Source organism: Rhinolophus ferrumequinum, chromosome 4 (assembly GCF_004115265.2).
Source record: "Rhinolophus ferrumequinum isolate MPI-CBG mRhiFer1 chromosome 4, mRhiFer1_v1.p, whole genome shotgun sequence".
Taxonomy (NCBI): Eukaryota; Metazoa; Chordata; class Mammalia; order Chiroptera; family Rhinolophidae; genus Rhinolophus; species Rhinolophus ferrumequinum.
The window spans coordinates 42207712-42229746 of NC_046287.1; the positions used below are offsets into that span (position 1 = coordinate 42207712).

General features: G+C 34.8%; 1 protein-coding gene across 3 annotated transcripts in view; it reads right to left on the reverse strand.

The window, feature by feature from the left end:
- UGGT2 (UDP-glucose glycoprotein glucosyltransferase 2) overlaps nt 1–22035 on the reverse strand; it is a 147703-nt gene that overhangs the window by 58743 nt on the left and 66925 nt on the right. For 2 of the 3 annotated variants that reach the window (XM_033103726.1, XM_033103728.1), the window contains 7 exons: nt 21414–21545; nt 15534–15698; nt 15065–15188; nt 14870–14968; nt 12482–12576; nt 5796–6002; nt 1719–1850 (listed from right to left, as the gene is read on the reverse strand). In XM_033103726.1, coding sequence (XP_032959617.1) covers nt 1719–1850; nt 5796–6002; nt 12482–12576; nt 14870–14968; nt 15065–15188; nt 15534–15698; nt 21414–21545 — 954 coding nt within the window. The remainder of the gene's footprint in view (nt 1–1718; nt 1851–5795; nt 6003–12481; nt 12577–14869; nt 14969–15064; nt 15189–15533; nt 15699–21413; nt 21546–22035) is intronic. The other variant, XM_033103727.1, reaches the window with a different exon arrangement.

Here is a 22035-nt window from a genome sequence, read left to right on the forward strand (position 1 = left end):
TTCTCTTATTTCTTAAAATGCCTGACAGAGCCAAAGGTAGCCATATACTTTAAAACTGTTCTAAAAAGCTGCATTTCCTTCCAAAGCAATTGTTAGAGAGAAAGAGCAATGCCACTTCTGGGCTTTCACATAGCTATCAAAATACTTTATATTACTGTAATAATAAAGGCAACCATTGTCACCAATTTGTAAAATAGCACTGTACATAGATGAGCCTGAGTCTAACTACCTTTAGGAGATAATGCAATTAGTCAGCTCAAAAACTGTTAACACTGAAGCAGATCTATTTGACCTGTGGAAGCTTCAGGAAGTTGGTCTCTCATTATTCTCCAGTTCCTATTATTTATAGATTCAGCTAAGAAAAAGTAAATAAGCTTAATTTTAATGGAATGATGACATGGGAATAAAACATGCAGGTAAACAGAGCTCATAAAAATGCAGAAAATAAAGAAAACATTAAGAGTGTATCAGAGCTTTGAAGATGATTTAGATAGATGTAATTTGACAGTTCAAGCAGAGATATGTAAAACACAATGCATTAGTTGATTTCTTAATAAATCTAAGCATCAGGTTCAATTTTTTAAAATTTAAATCATTCCCGAGAAATAAAACCAGATTATCATATTAAAAAATATTAATAAGTGGACATTATCCACAAATTTTTCGTGTCTATTAAGACTCTCTAATCAGAAAAGTGTGATGCATTAAGGAAAAAAAGTGATATAAAAGTATAAAATAATATATAGAGATAATTACTATTATTAAAAAAACAGAAATAGCTTTGTAGAGTAGAAAAAAGAGTTATAAGGTAAAACAAACTATTAATCAATTTTATTAGGATGGTGGGAGTGATGTTTTTTATAGATTTTTAAAGGTTATATTAATAAATACTGCTTTATACTTCAATACAAAAATATCATGCTGTTATTAAACAATCAATTGCAGAGAAAGCTATGAGAAGATTAAGATGCCACAATGTACTTTCTTCACTTAGTATTACTAACAGAGGTTCTCAATCACAATGATGTAATGTGTATTAACTTGTTTTTTTTGTTTGTTTGTTTTTTAAATTTTATTGGGGAACAATGTGTTTCTCCAGGGCCCCTCAGCTCCAAGTCGTTGTCCTTCATTCTTGTTGTAGAGGTCACAGCTCAGCTCCGAGTCCAGTTTCCATTTTTAATCTTTAGTTGCAGGGGGCACAGCCCACCATCTCATGTGGGAATTGAACAGGCAACCTTATTGTCGAGAGCTCGCGCTCTAACCAACTGAGCCATCTGGCTGCCCCTCTGGAAGTTCAGCGGCAGCTCATTGTCTTCAATCTAGTTGTGGAGGGTGCAGCTCACTGGCCCATGTGGGGATCGAACTGGCAACCCTGTTGTTCAGAGCTCCCTCTCTAACCAACTGAGCCATCCCGCCGCCCCTAACTTGTTTATTCTAAACTTATATTTAAACAAAAGTTATTCCCACAAGAATATTTTTCCTTACCTGCATTCAACATTCTCATCAATGGGGGAAGGGATTAAGTGACTGGTACTGTGCCATAAACCAAAACTCTCAGCGCCCATTTTACTTAAGCTGAGACCTGTCTGCTGTGTCTAGTGTTTTATCTAGTGTCTAGAGCTTGCATGTGTTTTATCAGGTGTTGTGACAGAAAAAGCTTTGAGACCCTTGTCTCACAGTATCATTGAAAAAAGTGAGCAATTGTTTTTCCTACTTACTTTCCCATTGCTGACAATACCGATTTCTCCAGGACGCAATTTAAGTACATCTTGACAGAACAGCTGGTGAGTTTGAAAAATATTCACTCCAATGGTATTATATTTCTTCTCAAAAGCATTCTTATCCATCCCCTAAAGTATGAGAATGAAAAAAATAAGAAAACAGTCAATACTATATTAAATTATTTTCTTAATGAAGGCTACTTTAATATATTACTGTAAAATTTAAATTATACTAAATTACGATTTGAAGAAGTACTATTTTCTTCTGAAACCACATTTTTTTAAAAAAGAATCTTTGTTTGCCAAGTCAATTATATTATTTGTACTTCTTGCTACAAGTAGATAAAGTTTGCTATTCGTTCTTTGAGAATTTCAGGTAGATTACTGATTAGTAAAATGCTAGCAAACATCAATTTAAATAAAACATTCAAGAAATGAAATAAAATGTTTATTAAATTCTGAACTCAGTATCTCCATTTTGGTGCACTCAATAAAAATAGTGTTTAAAACAGAAATAACCTATTTCACCCCATTATACCAACCCTACAAAACAATTTAGTAATAGTGCATTTAATTTGTAAAATACAAAAGCAACCCATAGTCAGAGTTGAAAAATACATGGACACTCACAAAAATAAACCACGAATAAGTTACTTACATCTTCCTACTAAGACAAACTTCTCTAGATCAGTACTTGTCAAACTTTAATGTGCATACAAATCACCTTGGTGTCTTGTTAAAATGTAGTTTTTCCTTCAGCAGATCAGAGTGGGGACTTAAATTCTGAACTTCTAACAAGCTCGCAGATGCTCCTGTGATGCTAGAAATGTTCCCCCTGTGCTGTCCAATAGGTAGCCACAGCCACAAATGGTTACTGAGCACGTGACATGTGGCTGGCATGAATGAGGAACTGAATTTCAAATTTAATTTAAAGTTTAAAATAGCCACATGTAGCCAGTAACAACACTATTGGACAGTGCAGCCCTAGATCTTCCTTACTACTAAAATCTCCATCTCACTTGGACCCTCTCTGACCACAAGTCCTGACCTTCCAGCTCACTCATTCCAGTGTCGTCAAACCAGCCATTACTCAACACTCTCAGTCCGCTGACCCTTCCACTTATTTTTGGTCCATCATACGTCCCCATATTATAATTTTCCTCCCAACCAAGTTATACCCAAGTACTTTACTATAATATCAACCTTCCAGGCTCAGCTCCCTTGAATGATTCCCCTCAGTATATTCACCTGGCAAAACCTCAATTCTGGTTAAACACAATTCTGCTTTCTCTGCAACTGGACCCAAGCAGTGTTAATAAAGCTGGAGAAAAACATGCAACCAATGCTCATCTAACTTTCAACTTATGGTCATTAACCTCAAGTGGGCCCTCAGAAATCTTCCCACACTAATGTATTGAATTCACTTTCTCACTCTCAGAATGGAAAAATATTTGATATTTTCTCCTCTTTCCTCAAACCTCTAGTAACACCCACTCCCACTCTAACACTTAGCTAATGACCTTTCTTTTGAAAATGAAAGCAATCAGAAGTTCAGTATCTTGCTACCACAAAATAAATCTACCCTTCTGCATCTGTACCCACATATCCTGCCTTTCTTCTGGTTAAAATGGGTGAACAATTTCTGTTCTTAAGACCAACACTGAATCCAACACCTCTTATCTACTCAAGAACTTTGGTCCTACTTTGCTCCCCTCCATCTATAGCATCCTTTTTGGTTGTTGGGATAAATTGTTTCTATTAGCATACAAAAAAGTGACATCTCCCAAATTTAGAAATCCTTCCTTGACCTCAAGTCCTATTCTGGCTACAGAACATTACTCTGTTCCCCACATAAGAAAGTTCTTTAAAAAAAACCTGTATGTGATGCCTCTATTTCCTGATTTCCCATTTTCTCTTCAATTTAATTACTTTTATGCTTATCACTCCACTGAAACTGTTATTATCAAAGCCACCAATGATCACCTTAACAAATAAAACGATCAATTACGAAGCCGGATTTCAGGATCATCTGGCATAGGTTATCGTCCCCCTTCTTGGAATACTTTCTCCAATTGGCTTCCAGAATACCATATCTCCTGGTTATCTTCCCAACTCATTGGCTGTTCCATCTGTCTCTTTTACTGGATCATCCTTTTGTGTTTCTCTACATTTTGGAAAGTTCCTTGGCTCAACTTTCTGTCCCTCTGTTCTCCACCTTACCCTTACTTCTGAGATATCTCATCCAGTTTCATAGCTGGAAATTATATAATATTGATGACCCTCAAATTGATTTTCAAAAAAAAAAAAATGCCCTCCATTGATTTCTACACCCATTTACTCAATTGTCAACCCAATATCTCCACTTGAAAGTCCAACAGGCATCTCCAACTTAACATGTACAACTTAGCCCTATGTGTCCAAATCTTCTCATCTTAAAAAAAAAGACACCACCATTAACTCTAGCTGTTCAAGCCAAAATTCTATGATATGATCTTCACATGTCATATACAAATGATCAGCTATTCCTGTTGACCACAGTTACAACAAATATTATGTATCAATCCTTTTACCATCTCCACCACTGCTATCTAGTTTAAGACACCAGTTTCTTGCCTATATTATTGTAATAGAATTCCACTTATTCATCCTATTTCCACTCCTGCGTACCTACTATCAAATCTTCATACGTCATCCAGAGTCATCCTTTTAAAGATTGTTCGCCTCTTCCCATTATATTCAGAAAAAATTTCAGTTCCTTACTATGGCCTATGAGTGTTTGAAATATCTGGGGTTGTTTCTGACCTCACATCTTCATACTCCACATCTCTCTCTTTATTGTGGTCATAATGATCTTCTGCGTACACCTCAAACCTGTCAAGACTATCTCTGTGCCAGGTCTTCAGATTTGCTCTGTTCTTGAACCTGATACATTCTTCTCACAGACTTTTTCATTTCCTTCAGAACTCTGCTCGGGCATAAGAAATACCTTCCATGACCACTCCAGCTAAAAGAGCATTCCTTAGACTACCTGCTCTCTCATGTTTCTTTATTCTTCCAATACCACTTACTTTGTCTTTCCCACTACCACGTAAGCTCTACAAGCAGGGACTCTGTCTTGTTCACAAGTATGTGTATCTCCATTGTCTGGTAGATAATAAATATTCTTTGAATGAATTAGTGAGTGCTTCTTTCAGAAGATCATCTTCTATCTGAAATTTTGCTTGCATTGGACTCCTTCAGTGAAATACCGGAGGATTTTAACTCCCAATTTTTCACTTAAGTACATATCCTAACTAGAAGGATATCAACTTCAAGAACCATGAAGTAGTAGTCGAAATATATGAAATTTGATTTGTTAAATGCCTCTATGCAAAATCCTATTTTGCATAGAAAAACATTTTTTTTTCTTTGCATAGAAAAAATTTAAAAAAAAAATTTTTTTTTTTTTTTTTTTTTAAGATTTTATTGGGGAAGGGGAACAGGACTTTATTGGGGAACAGTGTGTACTTCCAGGACTTTTCTTTTTTTCCCCAAGTCAAGTTGTTGTCCTTTCAGTCTTAGTTGGGGAGGGCGCAGCTCAGCTCCATGTCCAGTTGCCGTTGCTAGTTGCAGGGGGCACAGCCCACCATCCCTTGCGGGAGTCTAACCGGCAACCTTGTGGTTGAGAGGATGCACTCCAACCAACTGGGCCATCTGGGAGCTCAACGGCAGCTCAGCTCAAGGTGCCGTGTTCAATCTTAGTTGCAGGGGGCGCTGCCCACCATCCCTTGCGGGACTCGAGGAGTTGAACTGGCAACCTTGTGGCTGAGAGCCACTGGCCCATGTGGGAATCGAACAGGCAGCTTTTGGAGTTAGGAGCATGGAGCTCTAACTGCCTGAGCCACCGGGCCGGCCCCCAAAATCCTATCATTTAACATCTATCTTTTTCCCATTCAAAGGGATATTTATTCCCAAATGATTATGCTTATTACCTGATGTTTTTCAATAACATATCTCCAAGCACATTAACTTATTACACTTTTGAAATACATGCGTGAAACACATACTTATTATTTCAAACAAAGAGCTACTGACCTTAGTAAGGAATGTTTTAATTTTCTCTCCAGAGTAAATAGCTGTAGCAGTTTCTTCCTTTGCCAGTTTCCCGAGAAAGTTTCTCAAAGAGCTGTTTTTCTGTGTAAGAAAAGCTGCCAAAATTCCTCTAGAAATAGCTGTGTTCTCTTCATTTATTTTTGATGTAGGATTAAAAATAACCCCCAACCGAGTATGAAAACTTGTTTTCTGCAAAACACATTTATAGGTGATAAAGATCTATAGCTTACATACCTTTTTACAGTTGAACATTTTTTCTTTCCAGTCAAGTTTACTTTACCATGCAGCACCTTTCACTGTCAAAGTCTATGTTGACTGTATTGAATGTGGCTTATAACTGAAATAACCTAAAAACAATCATTTTAGTAACTCTAATTGCTTCACCTCTTTGCATAACAATTCTTTTCTAATGCTTCTTCTTGTGTACTTATGTATGTGAAATAACACGCACAAAAAATACAAAACAAAAATGTAGAGCTCAGCAAATTAACCCATAAAACTACCACGTAGGTCAAGAAATAGAGCACTGTTAGAGACCTCTCTCATTTCCCCTGCCAAGTCCTACATCCTCCCACTTTTCTAAAGATAACCACAATCTTGCCACTTAGAGTAATAACATTCTTGCTTTTCTTTATAGTTTATCACCTAAGCTTGTATTGCTAAACATCTCATCCATTTTCAACTTCATATAAATGCAATCATATAGTATGTATGAGGAGTGATCAAACAATACAGTGAATATTTAAATAAAAAAAATCTATTACAGTAAAAGACACATTGCCATTAATCCCTCTCAAAATACTCCCCCTCACTTCAAACACACTTATCCTATCGTTCTTGCCACTCTCTGAAGCAGTTTTGGAAGACCTCTTCCGTGAGTGTCTTTGTGTTGTAGTGGCTGCCTCGATGTCTGGAATCGATTCAAAATGTTTACCGTTCATGGTCATTTTGACTTTGGGGAAGAGCCAGAAGTCACATGGTGCCAGATCTGGTGAATAAGGTGGATGAGGACACACAGTCATGTTTTTATTTGACAGAAATTGACAGAAACGATGTGTGACACGAGCATTGTCATGATGGAGTATGAAGTAAACACACTCACGAAAGAGGAGTTCCAGAACTGCTTCAGAAAGTGGCAAGAATGATGGGATAAGTGCATTCAAAGCAAAGGGGAGTATTTTGAGGGGGATTAATGGTAATGTGTCTTTTACTGTAACAATTTTTTTTATTTAAACATTCACGATATTGTTTGATCATACCTTGTATTCTTTTGTACTCTCTTTCCACTCCACATAATGGTTGAAATTCATCAACATTGTTTTGTGTAGCTGCAGTAACTTTTTTTTTTTTTAATGATGTACAGAAGTCCATGGTATCCATTTCACTGATGTTGGACATTTGCACTGTTTTTGTTGGGTGCTCTACAAACAGAATATGCATATCTCCAACTTTACAAGATGCTAAAATAGTTGGGACTAGTTTTCACTCCCATCAGCAACATATGAGTTTCATTATCTCACTGACTTTTTCATTTAAACCATTCTGGTGGATATGTAAGGACATCTCATCAGGGTTTAATTCACTTTCTCATCACTAACAATATTAGACATCATTTAACATGTTCATTGGCCTCTTCACTGATTTGCCTATTCAAGCTTTGCAAGTATTTTTTTTGTTGAGATAATTATCTTTTTCTTACTGACTTATAAAGGTTTGAGTTCTAAGACTTGAGTGTTTCGTTGGATATATGTATGCAGATAACTTCTGCCATTCTGGCTTGCCCTTTTATTCTCTTGATGGTGTCTTCTAACAAAAAATCGTTCTTAATTTTAATGTAGTTAAGTTTATTGGTATTTTAATTCATGGCTACTGGGTTTTATGTTCTGTTTTAGAAATCTTTCCCTACTCCAAAGTCATAAAGTGTAATATATGCATGAGTCTGTTTCTGGGTTCTCCATTTTTTTTCCATTGCTCTCTTTTTCTATCCTTGTGCTATGAAATTGTCTTCAATTATATAGCTTTATAAAAGATTCATATCCAGCAGAGCAATTATCCAACTTTCCTCTTCTTTAAGAGTAGTTTAGCTATTCCTGGTCCTTTGAATCCCTATATAAATTTGAGAATAAACGACAATTTCCATAAAAAATGCTGAGATTCATACTGCAATTGCACCGAAGCTATACATCAATGTTGGAAGAACTAACATCTTTACAATATTGAGTCTTTCCATTCATGATTATGGTCTATCTCTCCATTCACGTAGTCCTTCTGAATTTTCTCTCAATATTTTATTGTGTAAAAGTCTTAAGTATATTTTTTACATTTATTCCTAGTACTTGATAGTTCTGATACTATTATAAGTGATTATTTAAAATGCTTTTTTTGTTTGTTGCAACGCTCAGAATTAATTCTTGTATACTGACTTCTTGATTCAGCAACCTGGTTAAACTAAAAAAAATTAATTCTAATAATTTATGTGTACATTTATATGTATTTTTCGGTATAAACAATTTGGGAAAATGACAATTAAAAATTTCCCTTTTTGGTTTTCATACTGTTTGTTTAGTTCATTCTTTACTTGTTTAGGATTTCTATATCTGTGTTCATGAGTAAGACTGACCTACAGTTTTCAATGATTTATAATGCCCTTTTAGGCATTTAGTTTTGAAGTTACGCTGGTCTTGTAAAATGAGTTGAGACGTATTGCTTATTTTTCTATTCTCTGGAAAAATATTGGTGTTAGATTGGTGCTTGGTACAGTTTACTAGTATGATCCTATGGGTCTGGAGTTTTCTATTTTGAGCATTTTTTCAGTTACAGATTTAATTCCTTTGATAATTAAAAATATCTTCTTCCTACCTCTGTTATGTCCACAGGATCTTGAGTAACATCCCCTCATTCAGTCATGGTACTGACTGGGTCTGCCTCTCCATTTTCCTTGACCAGTTTTACGTGGTATTTTATCCATTCGACTGATCTTTTCAAAGAACCAGCTTTTGGCTTTGTGGACCTTTATTAAATGTCTTCTATTTCATTACTTTTAGTTCTTATCTTTATCTTGTCTTTCACTTTCTTTGATAGAAGTTTAAGTTGCTGTCTTTAAATTTTAACATCTGTGCTTAGATGATTGATTTTACAACCTTTCTTTTTTCAGATATATACAATGTGATAAAAAAATATGGGGAATGTTTAAATAAAAAATTTATTACATTAAAAGACACATTGCCATAAATCCCCCTCAAAATACTGTCCCTGGATTCAAACATACTTATTCCATTGTTCTTGCCACTTTCTGAAGAACTTCTGTAAGTCTTCTTTCTGAGTGTCTTTAGTTCTGCTGTCGTGGCTGCTTGGATGTGACTGAATCAAATTTGACTTTGGGGAAGAACCAGAAATCGTATGGTGCCAGATCCAGTGTATAAAGTGGATGAGACTACACTGTAATATTTTTATTTGACAGAAATTGCCATATACCAGAAGTGATGTGGGACATGGAGCATTGTGATGATGGAGGATGATTTACGGCACACTTTAAAACATACCTTCTCTCAACCATAGCTCACACCTGACTGACTGCCCCGAACAAGTTGAAACTTGTCACACACTGTTACTAAGGTTCAGTGTGCCGCTTCCCATATTGAAAATTCCTGCCTTTCCTTTGGATGGCACTCAGCAGCAGCATTTACCATATTTTTTTATCACACCTTGTATAACATAGATTTAGCTGTAACTGTTAAGTTTTAATGCCATTAAAATTTTCACTCATTTTAAAAATACTTTCAAATATGTATTTTGTATCAACAGGTTACAAAGAAACACTTCTTAGTTTTCAAACATATAGAGATGCTCTACACTTTTCGTTGGTTATTGGTTTCTAACTTAATTACAATGTAGTCAAAGAATACAGTTTGTATGATCTTGATCCTTGAAAATTTTATGAGACTTGCTTTATAGCCCAGTATCCACAAAGATTTTTTTAAATGTTACATTTGTGTTTTACAAGAATATATACTATACATTTTTCACTTTTCTATCATGTCCATTAGGTCAAGTCTGATGATCTTGTTATTCAAATCTTCTACACATCCCTATTGATCCCGTGTACTTGTTCTACTTGTTACTGAAAGAGGTGTGTTATCATTTCTTAATATGATTCATGGATTTATCTGTTTCTCATTGACGTTTTGTCATGTTTTGCTTTATATACTTTGAGCCTATCCTCTGAGGTGAATTATTATGCTGAAAATGCTTTTCTATAGGAAAAATATTATAGAAAACACAGATTACTCTCCACTACTGGCCTGGAGGCAATGCCCTAGTAACAATGAGCACCCTTAGTGCCCACATCTGTTTTTCTAACTGCCATTTCCCACTAAAAGGAGTTAGAAGTCTTTGGAAAAATGGCAGATTATAGATTTGAGACAAAGAATAAAGGTGAGAAAGGGACATCTTGTTTGTCAGAATGCAAGAAAGTACTCAGAAAAAGGACACAGGAGTTAACCTGAAGGGGTTCACTAGCCAAAATGGGACACCATAAGCATCTAGAAAATAAACCATGTAAGGGATGGAAGACACTAAAAAAAAAAAATTAAAAAAAAAGTCCATGAGCCAAATAATACTTGAAAATAAAAGAGAAAAAAATGTGTATTTGCCATCAATAGAGGGGACTTCTACAGTATCTCTCCTTTGAAAATTAGTAACTAAATATAAAGAATATAAAGAATAAATATAAAGAATATTCCTGGTAGTTTAATTCCAATTTGAAAAAATAAGAAATGTATTTACAAAATAGAGATTTAGCAACACAATTTTATGCTTTAAATGTACTGTGAGACAACCTGACATTTATGTGCTTCAATAACAAGAGCATAAGGTAAAGCTCAATACATACAACAAGATGCCATATCTGTATCTGTATCTGTATCTATATGAATACAGCAGTATTGCCAGACATGTTTAAACTACACCTAAGCTTTAGATATAATTTCTAGTATAGAGAAAATATATGGGCTAGAAGAACAAGTTAAAAATACTACAGGTGAACAATCAGTGAAATTCAGAACGTGGGATTTCTCTACAAAGCAACGAGCTTGGTCTCTTTAAAAAGTCAATGGAAAACAATGTGGATGGGATTGTTCTACAATAAAAGAAACTAATGAAACGTCACAATGAAATGCACTGTGGAGAACATTTTTTGGACCGTGGTTTGTAAAAAGAAAAGATATCTTTGTGGGAACAACTAGGAAAAATTGAATACAGTGCTGAATTAGTACTGATATTTAGTACTGATAATTGAATTAGTACTAATAATATGATAGTGGAATGGCAGTTATGTAGAAGAATATCTTCACTCTTGAGAAATGAATGCTAAAGTACTAAGAGATGGTATGTGCCGATTTCTACAACTTACTTTAAAATGATCTAGACCATTCCTGCCCTGCCCCCACTCCCAAACAGAAAGACAAATATGGCAAGATGTTAACAATGATAGAATCTAGGCAATAGGTACAGAAGTGCTCATTATATTTCTGAATATCGTGTAGCAGTGAAAAGAAAACATGGCCTCCAAGAAACAGACCCAAGGAGCCATAAGGAGAGGTTCGAGTGAGATAAAGGCAGCAATTAAAAACAATCAGGATGAAATGACGTGAAAATAAAAGAGACTAAAAATATAATACTGAAAAGAATAAAAACAAGAACTGATATCACAGAAAATTCAATTAATGTGCTAGATCAGGAGTCAACAAAGTACAGCCTGTGGGCAAAATCCCACCTGGGGTGTTTTTATATAGTCCTCTAGGCAAGAATGGTACGTGAAATGGCAGAGCAGCCAGAATTGTAAGAGAGAAAATTAGAGAATTAAAGAAAGAGACAGACAAGAAGAACTGTCCTGGGATCACCCTCATCCCTGAGGGTCTGTAAAAGTGCACGTACACTACGCTGTTCTCACTCAGGACAATCACAGCAGGGCCTGGGGAAGACTTTAAAGCATTTCCTGAATAAACACTGCTGAATAAAAAGCTACTCTGACCCAGGACGACTCCCAGAAAGTCAGGTATAAAAACAAATTTCATGGTGACAGATGATTACTAAAATAATCAAAGTCATCCTGGGCAGTCTGAAGGACTGTGTGCACACCAAAGGTTTAATCACCTCAGGAATAACTAGAAAGGGAAAATGCCAAGATACTATTCCGTGGGAGAATGTGAGGCAAAATTGTAAAATCTCTGAATTGTGAAAGTAGTGTCTGAGTCAGACCAGATCCAACAATAAAGCGTGAAAATGTAACTGGGTATGGGGACTTTAGCACAACCTTTGACCAAAAAGTGGCTTGTGCTGACCCGGAGGCAGTCCCTAGGAAACCAAGATAAAAGAAAAAAACAAGGGGAAAAAACAAACCTGAGCAAGAACATCACAGATACACAATCAAGCCTTCCGAGGACAGCAGCCAAATTCCTGACTGCATCCTCATGAGAAACTCAAGCCACAACCACTCAGCTAAGTCACGCCTGAGTTCTTAAACCCCAGAAACTGTAAGACAATAAATCGTTTCTTTTCTAAACCACTAAGTTGTGAGGTAATTTGTTGTATAGCTAATACAAAACAACTTCATAAAATATTTCGGTTTATGTTTCTTTAGGTACTTTTATCTAAGCAGACTTACTCACCATGTGCTTTAATGCATTCAAAAGCAGTTTTCTCCCAGATGGTTTGTCAAAATCAGCAATAATCCAGACAGTAACTGAAGAAATTATATTGTCATCTGAAAGTTTCAAATAGTTTAGTCAAACTAATTCTTTTTAAAATCAAACTAAAAGAAGGGGACATACCCAGTTAACAAAATACAAAAAAAATACAAATATTAAAATTAATCTTTCTGAAAAAAGCAAATATTGCTAAAAATTATATATCCAGTTAACATACTTACAAAAATGCTAGAAGAGTAATTCATGACATATGCTCTATATACACTCAGATACAAAACAGAAAGAATAGTCCCTAAGGGATACATTTATGGAATACTTCTACCAGTAAAGAAAATTATGTTATGCTTATCACAGGTCTAGTGTTGGCAAGCAAATCTGCCTTCCAGCTACATTTGTAAAAAAAAAAATAAAAAAAATTGATATTTATACCCAACATATATGTAAAACCAGGTACAATAAAGCTTATTAGTAGATACTAAAAACAGCAATATTAGCTTATGATTTCTTTGTTTTGTCTGGCTATTATTAACTTGGAATAATTCACATCATCTCATGCCAACAACCACAATACAATTCTTTTTTCAGAAAAATTGGATAATTTGGATGCCACAGAAAGAAATTTTAATTCTGAAGACACAGTTACATGCATTTATTTCAGCCAGCCTTAGCATAAAACATCTGAAACAATACTTTTCTAGCCATCATTAAAATCTAGAGAAAAATGAGTCTTTTAGATCACATGACCTACTTAAAATAATTGTAAAAAATTTGCTATACCAAGTGGCACATTATTTTCAAAGAAGAAAAGATACCTCTTTACTGTCAGCACTTTTACCATCACAGCTAGTAAATTGAGAAATATTTCAAAAGTGCTAAGTAAATTTCTTATAATTCTTTATTTCTTTACATAAAGGCAAATAAGAGGAAATTAGGTGTTTCTTAAGTTTAGAAAATATCCTTTTAAATTGCAAGAGATTTAACCAAAGGCATTAATTATAGCCTAACGTCTTCTGACGCCCAGAAGTAATTTTCGAAATACAGCCCAGAACCTGCTAAATGTTTCTCCTATTTTTTATTCCTTATTTCTCTGTCTCCTTTTCTTTTTACTTTACATATTCAAGATCTTAGCCTACCAGAAAATGGGACTGCATTATATTTTATTATTTGTTGGACTTTGTGTAGACAGATCTTTATCAACATAAAATTATGCTTCCATTAGAAAGTAATTCTGGGGCTACTTGGTCCAAACTTGGATTCTCGAAAATTGGTTGTGTGGCCTCTGCTTAAATCTCTCATATATAAAAATTTACCCCTTACTACATTGTTTATTCCATCTTTATATCACTCTCATTGGTTAGAGAGTTACTGCTTTGTATACTGAGATATAAATCAGCCTTCTTTTATGTATTGGCTCTCATTTTTCTTCCAAGAGCAAAGCAGGTCAAGTGAAACAAAGCCAAACAAAAAACAACCAAAGTCTAATTATCCTCATCAACCTGAATAGTTCATTTTTTTTTAAATTTATTTTTAATTTATTGGGGTGACAATTGTTAGTAAAATTACATAGATTTCAGGTGTGCAATTCTGTATCACATCATCCATAAATCACACTGTGTGTTCACCACCCAGAGTCAGCTCCCCTTCCATCACCATACATTTGATCCCCCTCACCCTCATCCCCCACCCCCCAACCCCCTTACGCTCTGGTAACCACCAAATTACGTTCCCCAGATTAATTTTCAAACCCCGTGGCCATCCTGTGGTCACCGACTGCCCTCCAATCCCCTCACCCTCCCCCCACCCCCCACCCCTCCCGCCCATCTAGCAACCCTCAGTTTTTCCTCATTTTTGCCGAACAAATCTGAGGCCCCACTGCAGTCTTCCCTGTCTGGGCGAAAGCCTCATTTCCAAATACGTTCCTGCCTTGGTCTCCCCTCCTTTGGTTTAAACCCCAACTTAAGCAGAACAGCCACATGTTGTTTAATGAGAGTTTGGAACTACTCTCATCTATTCTGGGAATTACACTTTTATTCATGCATTATTATCAGTTTACATAATCTTGAAAGGGTTTTATTGCTTTCTTAAAAACATGAAAATGGTGTAGCTTGCTTTTTAAAAAAGGCAAAAAGAAACCAAGATGAGTCCCTCTGCACAGATCATTAGCTAGGACAGGAGGCAACATTTTCTCAGCACAATCCTTATATCCTAACCAATTATAAATTGTCAAATTGAAAACCAGGCCTTTCGTCAAACATCAACATATAAAAATGTATTATGCAAACACCGCACTAAAATTACAAGTTTGTGCTACTTTGGAATAAATTCAGGAAGATAAAATGTGCTTATTACCTTCTTGGGTTAAATAATACATGTTGTCTGCAATCACAGCACTCTTGTCTTGTGAATCCAAGAAAAAGAAAGTAGAGAAATCTTCAACATCGGCAGTTACTGAAAATTTTCATATTAAATATTAAATAATGAATTAATAAAACATTCTCAATTCAATAAACATTTGTAGAAAAGTATATGGAAATATTATTTTACCTGATGTAGATATTAAATTAAGGTACTGCCATTTAGTGTGCAAAATCAAAGGATTTATACGGGGTATAACATTATTTTTATCCATAAGGAAATCAACTGCATTTGCTCGATCATTTAATGTTCCCTAAAATAATAAAAACATTATTTAGGAAATATAGGCAATTTATATGCATATGTTTTAAAGTTATGCAAAGAATACATTTATTGACTAGTTAATCTAAATTAAATCAATCAGTAATATGAAATTTAGGGTTCTCATAAATTTTCACATAAAACTTTGAATTTTCATCCCAATTAAATAATTTTTCAATGTAATTATGCACAGATAAATTTAATTATTACTTTAAAAATCACTACGAAATGATCAGGATGGCAATTTTTACAAAATTAACTTTTGCTATTAAAATATGCTTAATACAAAAAATCGTTTATAAATATCATTCATATTTTTTCATAAATGCTTACCTACCATAAAAACTTCCTCTTGTAAATATACAGTTGTATCCATCATTTTTTGAAGGACAGCCATTTCTAGTTCTTTAATATTCACATTTTCAAGGTTAAAGGATTCACCATTATAAAGAGCTTGAGGCAAAGGACCCAGGCCACTCATCTTATAAAAATTTGCTCCTGCCTATTTAGTTCAACAATATCAGAGAGTTAAACAGAATACGGATGTCTGAAGTGGAAATACATAAGAAGAAAAAGGGACACTGCCACATTTTTATATGACATAGAAAAAAATGTTAATTTTGCTAATTTTATCCATCCTTTTCAAACATTATTTACAGGAAAGTAATTTATCTACTTGGCCATGTCCCCCCACAAAACTCTATTTATGAAAATAGGCAGTGCGCATGCTGGATTTGGCCTAGGCCCTGTAGTTTGCTGACATTTGATACAGACTATGACATTTACTTTTTAAAAAATATCAGTTACCAGCATCAGAGATTCACTTATCCCCATATTTGTTTAATAAGTTACTGAATTCATGCCACCCGCATTAGGCTAGACCCTGTGAATACAGAGCTGAAAGTCTGTCTTCAAGGGGTTCATCTATATATACAAACAAAACAGAGGCATGTACAAGGTTCTATGGGAGCTGAGAAAAGAAGCATCTAACCAAGCCAGAATACACAGCGGAAGGGAACAGAGAACACTCTGTTCGGGAGTGACACCAAAAGTCTTAAAGGATGAGCGAAAATTTGCTAGGGAGATAAGGTGGAGAAAGACATTCCAAGTGAAGAGAGACAGCACACCAATTAATGGAGGGGAAGGAGAATATGGCACATTTAGGGAATGGCAAGTCATTTGTGGTGTTTACAGTGGGGAGAGTTATACGCGGGTAGAGCTGTCAGATACGGGGTCAGAGGAGATAGAGGCCAGATCATGAAGGTTCAACACCTGCATTTTGTCTTATGAGTAAATACAGCATCACTAAACAATAGATTTGCTATTCAATACTAGGTATATTATAATTAGGATAGCCAACATTCTACAATGACTCTATGAAGCTAAGTATTACTATTACATCCATTTTACAGATGATGAAACAGATAGAGAAAGATGATCAAGACAAAGACATACCATTATAAAATTTCCTAACACCAGGGATAAAAAGATCCTAAAAGCTTTCAAACAGGAGAAATAAATAAATCAAGCAGAAAGACAAAGAAATCAAAATCAGAATGGTATCACCGTTCTCAGTAGTCTATTACACTAGAAGACAGTAAAAGAAAGCCTTCAAAATATGACAGAAAAATAATTACCCATTCCAACTATCAATAAAATACAAATAGAAAACAAGATTTTTAAATATAAAAGAGTTCAAATAAATTTTCTCTTGTGCATATTTGCTTGGGAGAGAAGTAAAATAAGAAATAAACCAAAAAGAGGCAAGGCATAGATAGTATTCACGAAACCAGAGATAAAGCAGAGATTCTGTGAAGGTGAGCAGCAAAGGCAGATCCAGAAATGACAGCCGAGCTTCAGGTATAGAGGACAACCAATTCGGTTTAGAGAAAGGGCAGGAACGGCTGCAGAAAGGCATTCTTGGGGCTGGCGTGTGTGAGGGAAGGTGCTGGTCTGTTAACTGCTATGTTTGTAAGGAAAATTCCAGACAGGTTATCTGACCAAACTACTCACTCTTTGGATACATTTGCAATAGGTAGAAAACTGAGAATGGGCAAAGAAGTGGAGTAATTCTTAAAGCAAAAAAAGAAAAGTTAAGAAATGGAAAGACAATCGTGGTATTTGACTTACTAACAAGGAATACTTAAAAAGTCACATACACTGTAATTTATAGATGATGTGATACAGAATTGTACACCTGAAATCTATGTAACTTTACTAACAATTGTCACCCCAATAAATTAAAAAAAAAAGTCACATACATTCTAAATATTCACTTAACCCCAAATGTGTTACAAAAAAAACCAGATATGATAATCAGCTGGTACGCACTGCACAGGACTTACAAATTCTTCATGTACTGAAATGCTTCTGTACCAGTTGGTATAGAACTGCTGTCTTGGGTGGGTGATTTCTCCCATGAGAACCTCCCTGACCTCTTTCCCAGACCCTCCATGTCAACACGATTCAGCCACTACAGGGTTAGTAGCTGCCTCAGCACCACGGCCTTCAAAACTCTATTCTGGTCGATTCTTTCTGATTGATGCCTCTTGAAGCCACAACAGTTTTTAAATATTTTAAGTAATACCACAGGACTGGAGGAGACCAAGTAAAGGCAGGGAGGTAGAAATGATTTCAAGCCTCAATTATTATAACAGAAACTCAGTAAATAATATCTAAAACTTAAGACATATGCTACACAACTTGAGAAATACAAAAAAATAAGGCAAGATTCCTTTTCTTGAAGTACTTAAAAGTCCAGTTGGAAAGGGAATTTACATCCACATATAGTATGTATAAAAATGGTAGTTAATAGAAACAGTAATATTGGGTTGTGAATATCAATATTTAAGGATAACATGGTGCTACTCAGATATTGTTACGACAACTGATAAGCAGTATATTTTGGCTATCTAGTATTATCTCAGCTTAAATGCATTTGTATCACACCAGATATTGCCATTGTATTTACCTAGAACAGACATGAATAAATCCATTTCTTTCTGTATCCAAGTTAAGTTATAAACGATATTTTGAAACTTTAAATATATTGAAAGAAATTAAATAAGTACTTTGAATATTTCCTATCTAGATTTTCTTAGGAATGTATTTTATTTCAATACACTTAATATCCTCAGGGATGTAGGTGTTACAAAAAGCTTTAAATGCTATAACTGACTTGAAACAGAAGAGGTTTCTTAAGAAATAAAGCATATACAACAATTTACTGAAAAATCAAATGAGTGATTTCAGATTAATAAAAAAGGGCAAATCAACCAGAAAAAATTTTTTACCCTTGACTGAGAAGTGATTCTTAGTATCACCATTATGCATCTATCAGTTATGCTTAAGATATGATATTTGCACAAGTGTTACTTCCTAGGAAAGATAAGTCTGAATACAAATTGTATTCTATCACTTACTAGCAGGCCATAAAGAGACCACATCTATTAAAAAAAAGGAAACAAAAAAACAATGGGTAAATATGGAAAACTTACAGGACTCCTATAATTAACCAAATAGGCTACTAAAGCAACCTTCTGCTTTCAACCTGTGCAAACAGATCCCTACCAGCAATACACACGAAGTATGATCAAACAAGACAGTGAATGTTTAAATTAAAAAAAAAATTATTACAGTAAAAGACACATTGGTATTAATCCCCCTCAAAATACTCTCCCTCACTTTGAACACACTTATCCCATTGTTCTTGCCACTTTCTAAAGCTGTTATGGAAGTCCTCTTTCGTGAGTGTCTTTAGTTGTGCTGTCGTGGCTACCTGGATGTCCGGAATCTATTCAAAATGTTTACCTTTCATGGTCATTTTGACTTTGGGGAAGAGCCAGAAAGTTGTATGGTGCCAGATCCAATGAATAAGGTAGATAAGGACACACTGTAATGTTTTTATTTGACAGAAATTGCCATATACCAGACATGATGTATGACACAGAGCCTTTCCACTGTGATCACAAAATACAGCAAATGCTGCTGCCAAGTGCCATCCAATGGAAAGGCAGGGATCTTCAATAAGGGAGGAGGCACTTGGAACCTTAGTAACAGTGTGTGACAAGTTTCAACTTGTTCAGTGCAGTCAGTTGGGTGTAAGCTACGGTTGAGAGAAGATGTGTTTTAAAGTGTGCCATAAATCCTCCTCCATCATGATAACGCTCTGTGTCACACATCGCTTCTGGTATATGGCAATCTCTGTCAAATAAAAACATTACGGTGTGTCCTCATCCACATTATTCACCAGATCTGGCAACCGTGCAACTTCTGGCTCTTCCCCAGAGTTAAAATGATTCAGGACACTGAAGCAACTACGACATCGCAACTAAAGACATTCATGAAAGAGGACTTCCAGAACTGTTTCAGAAAGTGGCAAGAATGATGGGATAAGTGTGTGTCAAGCAAGGGGGAGTATTTTGAGGGAGATTAATGGCAACGTGTCTTTTACTGTAATAAATTTATTATTTACAAACATTCACTGTACTTTTTTATTACACCTCATAAAATTTCACATTTCACTGTCTCTATCCACAAGAGTACTTATTAAAAAATAACTTTCTTTTTTCATTTTCTTTAGTGCCATGAATAACTTCATTAAAAGAGAAGCCTCTATGAAACCTGGCCCTAAAAGAAAACTCACGTTGGTTGCCTTTTAAGTTTGTTTTTTAATTATATGAAAATATAAATGGGGAAAAAAATCAATGAAATACTTTCTCATTTCAGAAATAACTATTTGGAAAATCATTCTTATAAAACTTAAAAAAATATGTAATTCCTATCACATTGGTTTTTATTTTTATTTTTCAATTATAGTTGACATTCAGTATTATTTTATATTAGTTTCACAGTGAGACCACCAGTCCTTTGGCTTCCTGGCTTTGCTTCTTTTTCTATGCAGCATGCACTCCACAGGTCTTACTTGAGGACTATTCTTTGGGACTCTTATGCTAATGTCATACCCAACTTATGAAATTTTAACCTTAGAGCATTTTATCCAGTTACCTTCCTTCACTCATACTCTTTGATATTTTAGATTTTCTTTAAAACCGAGACTGATGCCCCTGAAAATTTATGGTAAGCAATTTCAGCATCATAGCAATTTTTTAATATTGTTTTATTCTACTACCTTTCCTAGTTTCTAGAACAGCAATTTCTAAAACATCATGGCTCTCTTGAAGTTCCATTCCGACTACACACACCCTCACTCTCAGATGGCCTCGCCTCTTCATTTTTCATTCGATAGGTATTTATTGATTACATGTTATGTTCCACTCAGTAGGCATTGGGCCTACAACATCGAACAAGATACATATGGTTCCTGCTCTCATGAAGTGCACAGTCTAGTCAGCAGTCAGGTATTGAACAATTGAATATAATCAGCATTACTCAGGAGTATAAGGTATTATTTTAGCATGTAACGGAACAACATAATCTCATTTCGAGGGTTTAAAGTTTCTCTGAAGCTTACCCCACAAGTGTTATCTTTACCTCAATGTAATATGAAAGCCAAGAGCTAATGCAAGCTAGACGAGGAGGGAGGAAATGTCAACAAACTTGGAGAAAAACAAGTATGTGAAGTCCCTCTCATGAGGAGGAGGTGACCCATTCAAGAGCTTGAAATAATAATGTCAGTGTGGCTGGAACAGAAAGAGTAAGGAAAAAGAGTAGTAGGAAATGAGACTAAAGAATTACATAGCGGCCAAATTTGGCAGGACCTTAACAACGCTAATGTTTCTGAACTTTACCATTATTATTGAGGGATATTACATATAAGATTATCAGGCTCAGGTATGCTTTTAAAAAAACTCTTATAAAATGCAAAAACCCATTTAGAAATCTTGAGAGCCATATGAGCATTAGAAATTCAACCCCAACGATGCTACATTTTCCTAAGTTTGATTCTTGTCCTAGTAATTACCTGAAAATTACCAGCTTTCCCTTTCTTCCTAAGAAAGCACAAATTACATCCTCTAAAATTCTACACTCAAGTTTCCTACCCTGTAAATCCTGAGAACCTTTTTTTGTACTTTTCAAAAAGTGAATAGTGGCAATGTAAATATTATATAAACTTGTGTCATTCAAAGGTCTATTTCCCTTCCTTTTGAGGGATTAAAATCTAAATCATGAGTTAATTATACTAAGATAATTTATTCATGAGATTACAATAAAAGGTTCTTGGATCCTATTTTTGAAAATTTGCATTCCAACTTACCTTTCTTTCATTATCATATCTAGAATGAATTCCCAAAATATCCCAAATATTAACATGAGGAAATTTATTTTGGAGAACACTCTTCACATTGTCCACAGTGAGTATATTTTGATTCTTCACTTTTTGGTACATCTGTAGAAATACAGATATTATAATTAATTTTCATCTTACAGGAATTATTTTATTTCCCTGAGCATGCAGAGAGATTTACAAATTAAGTATGTTTTAGAACATAAGTTCTAAGCATACCATATACATACAAGTACATACACACATCCCACACATAAATTTATAACCATACAATAATATATCATCTAATAAAAATGGTTTTGTGAAATTCTATACCTTTCAAAAAGACCATAATAAATTTTTGTCATATTCTATTTTGATCACTGACACTTAATAATACTTACGTTATTTAAAAAGGTTTGTATAAAATATTTCAAATAACATTTCAGAAATGCCTTCTTTTCATTTGATTGCTTTTCAGTCAATACCTTGACTAGATTTTCCCTGTACCTCTGTTCTTCCCCCAGTCTCAAATGTTCTAAACATAATGTAAGCTGTTATACCTTCATTATTTTTTTGTTTGGTTAATTTCCCCCTTCATTATAGATCCTCT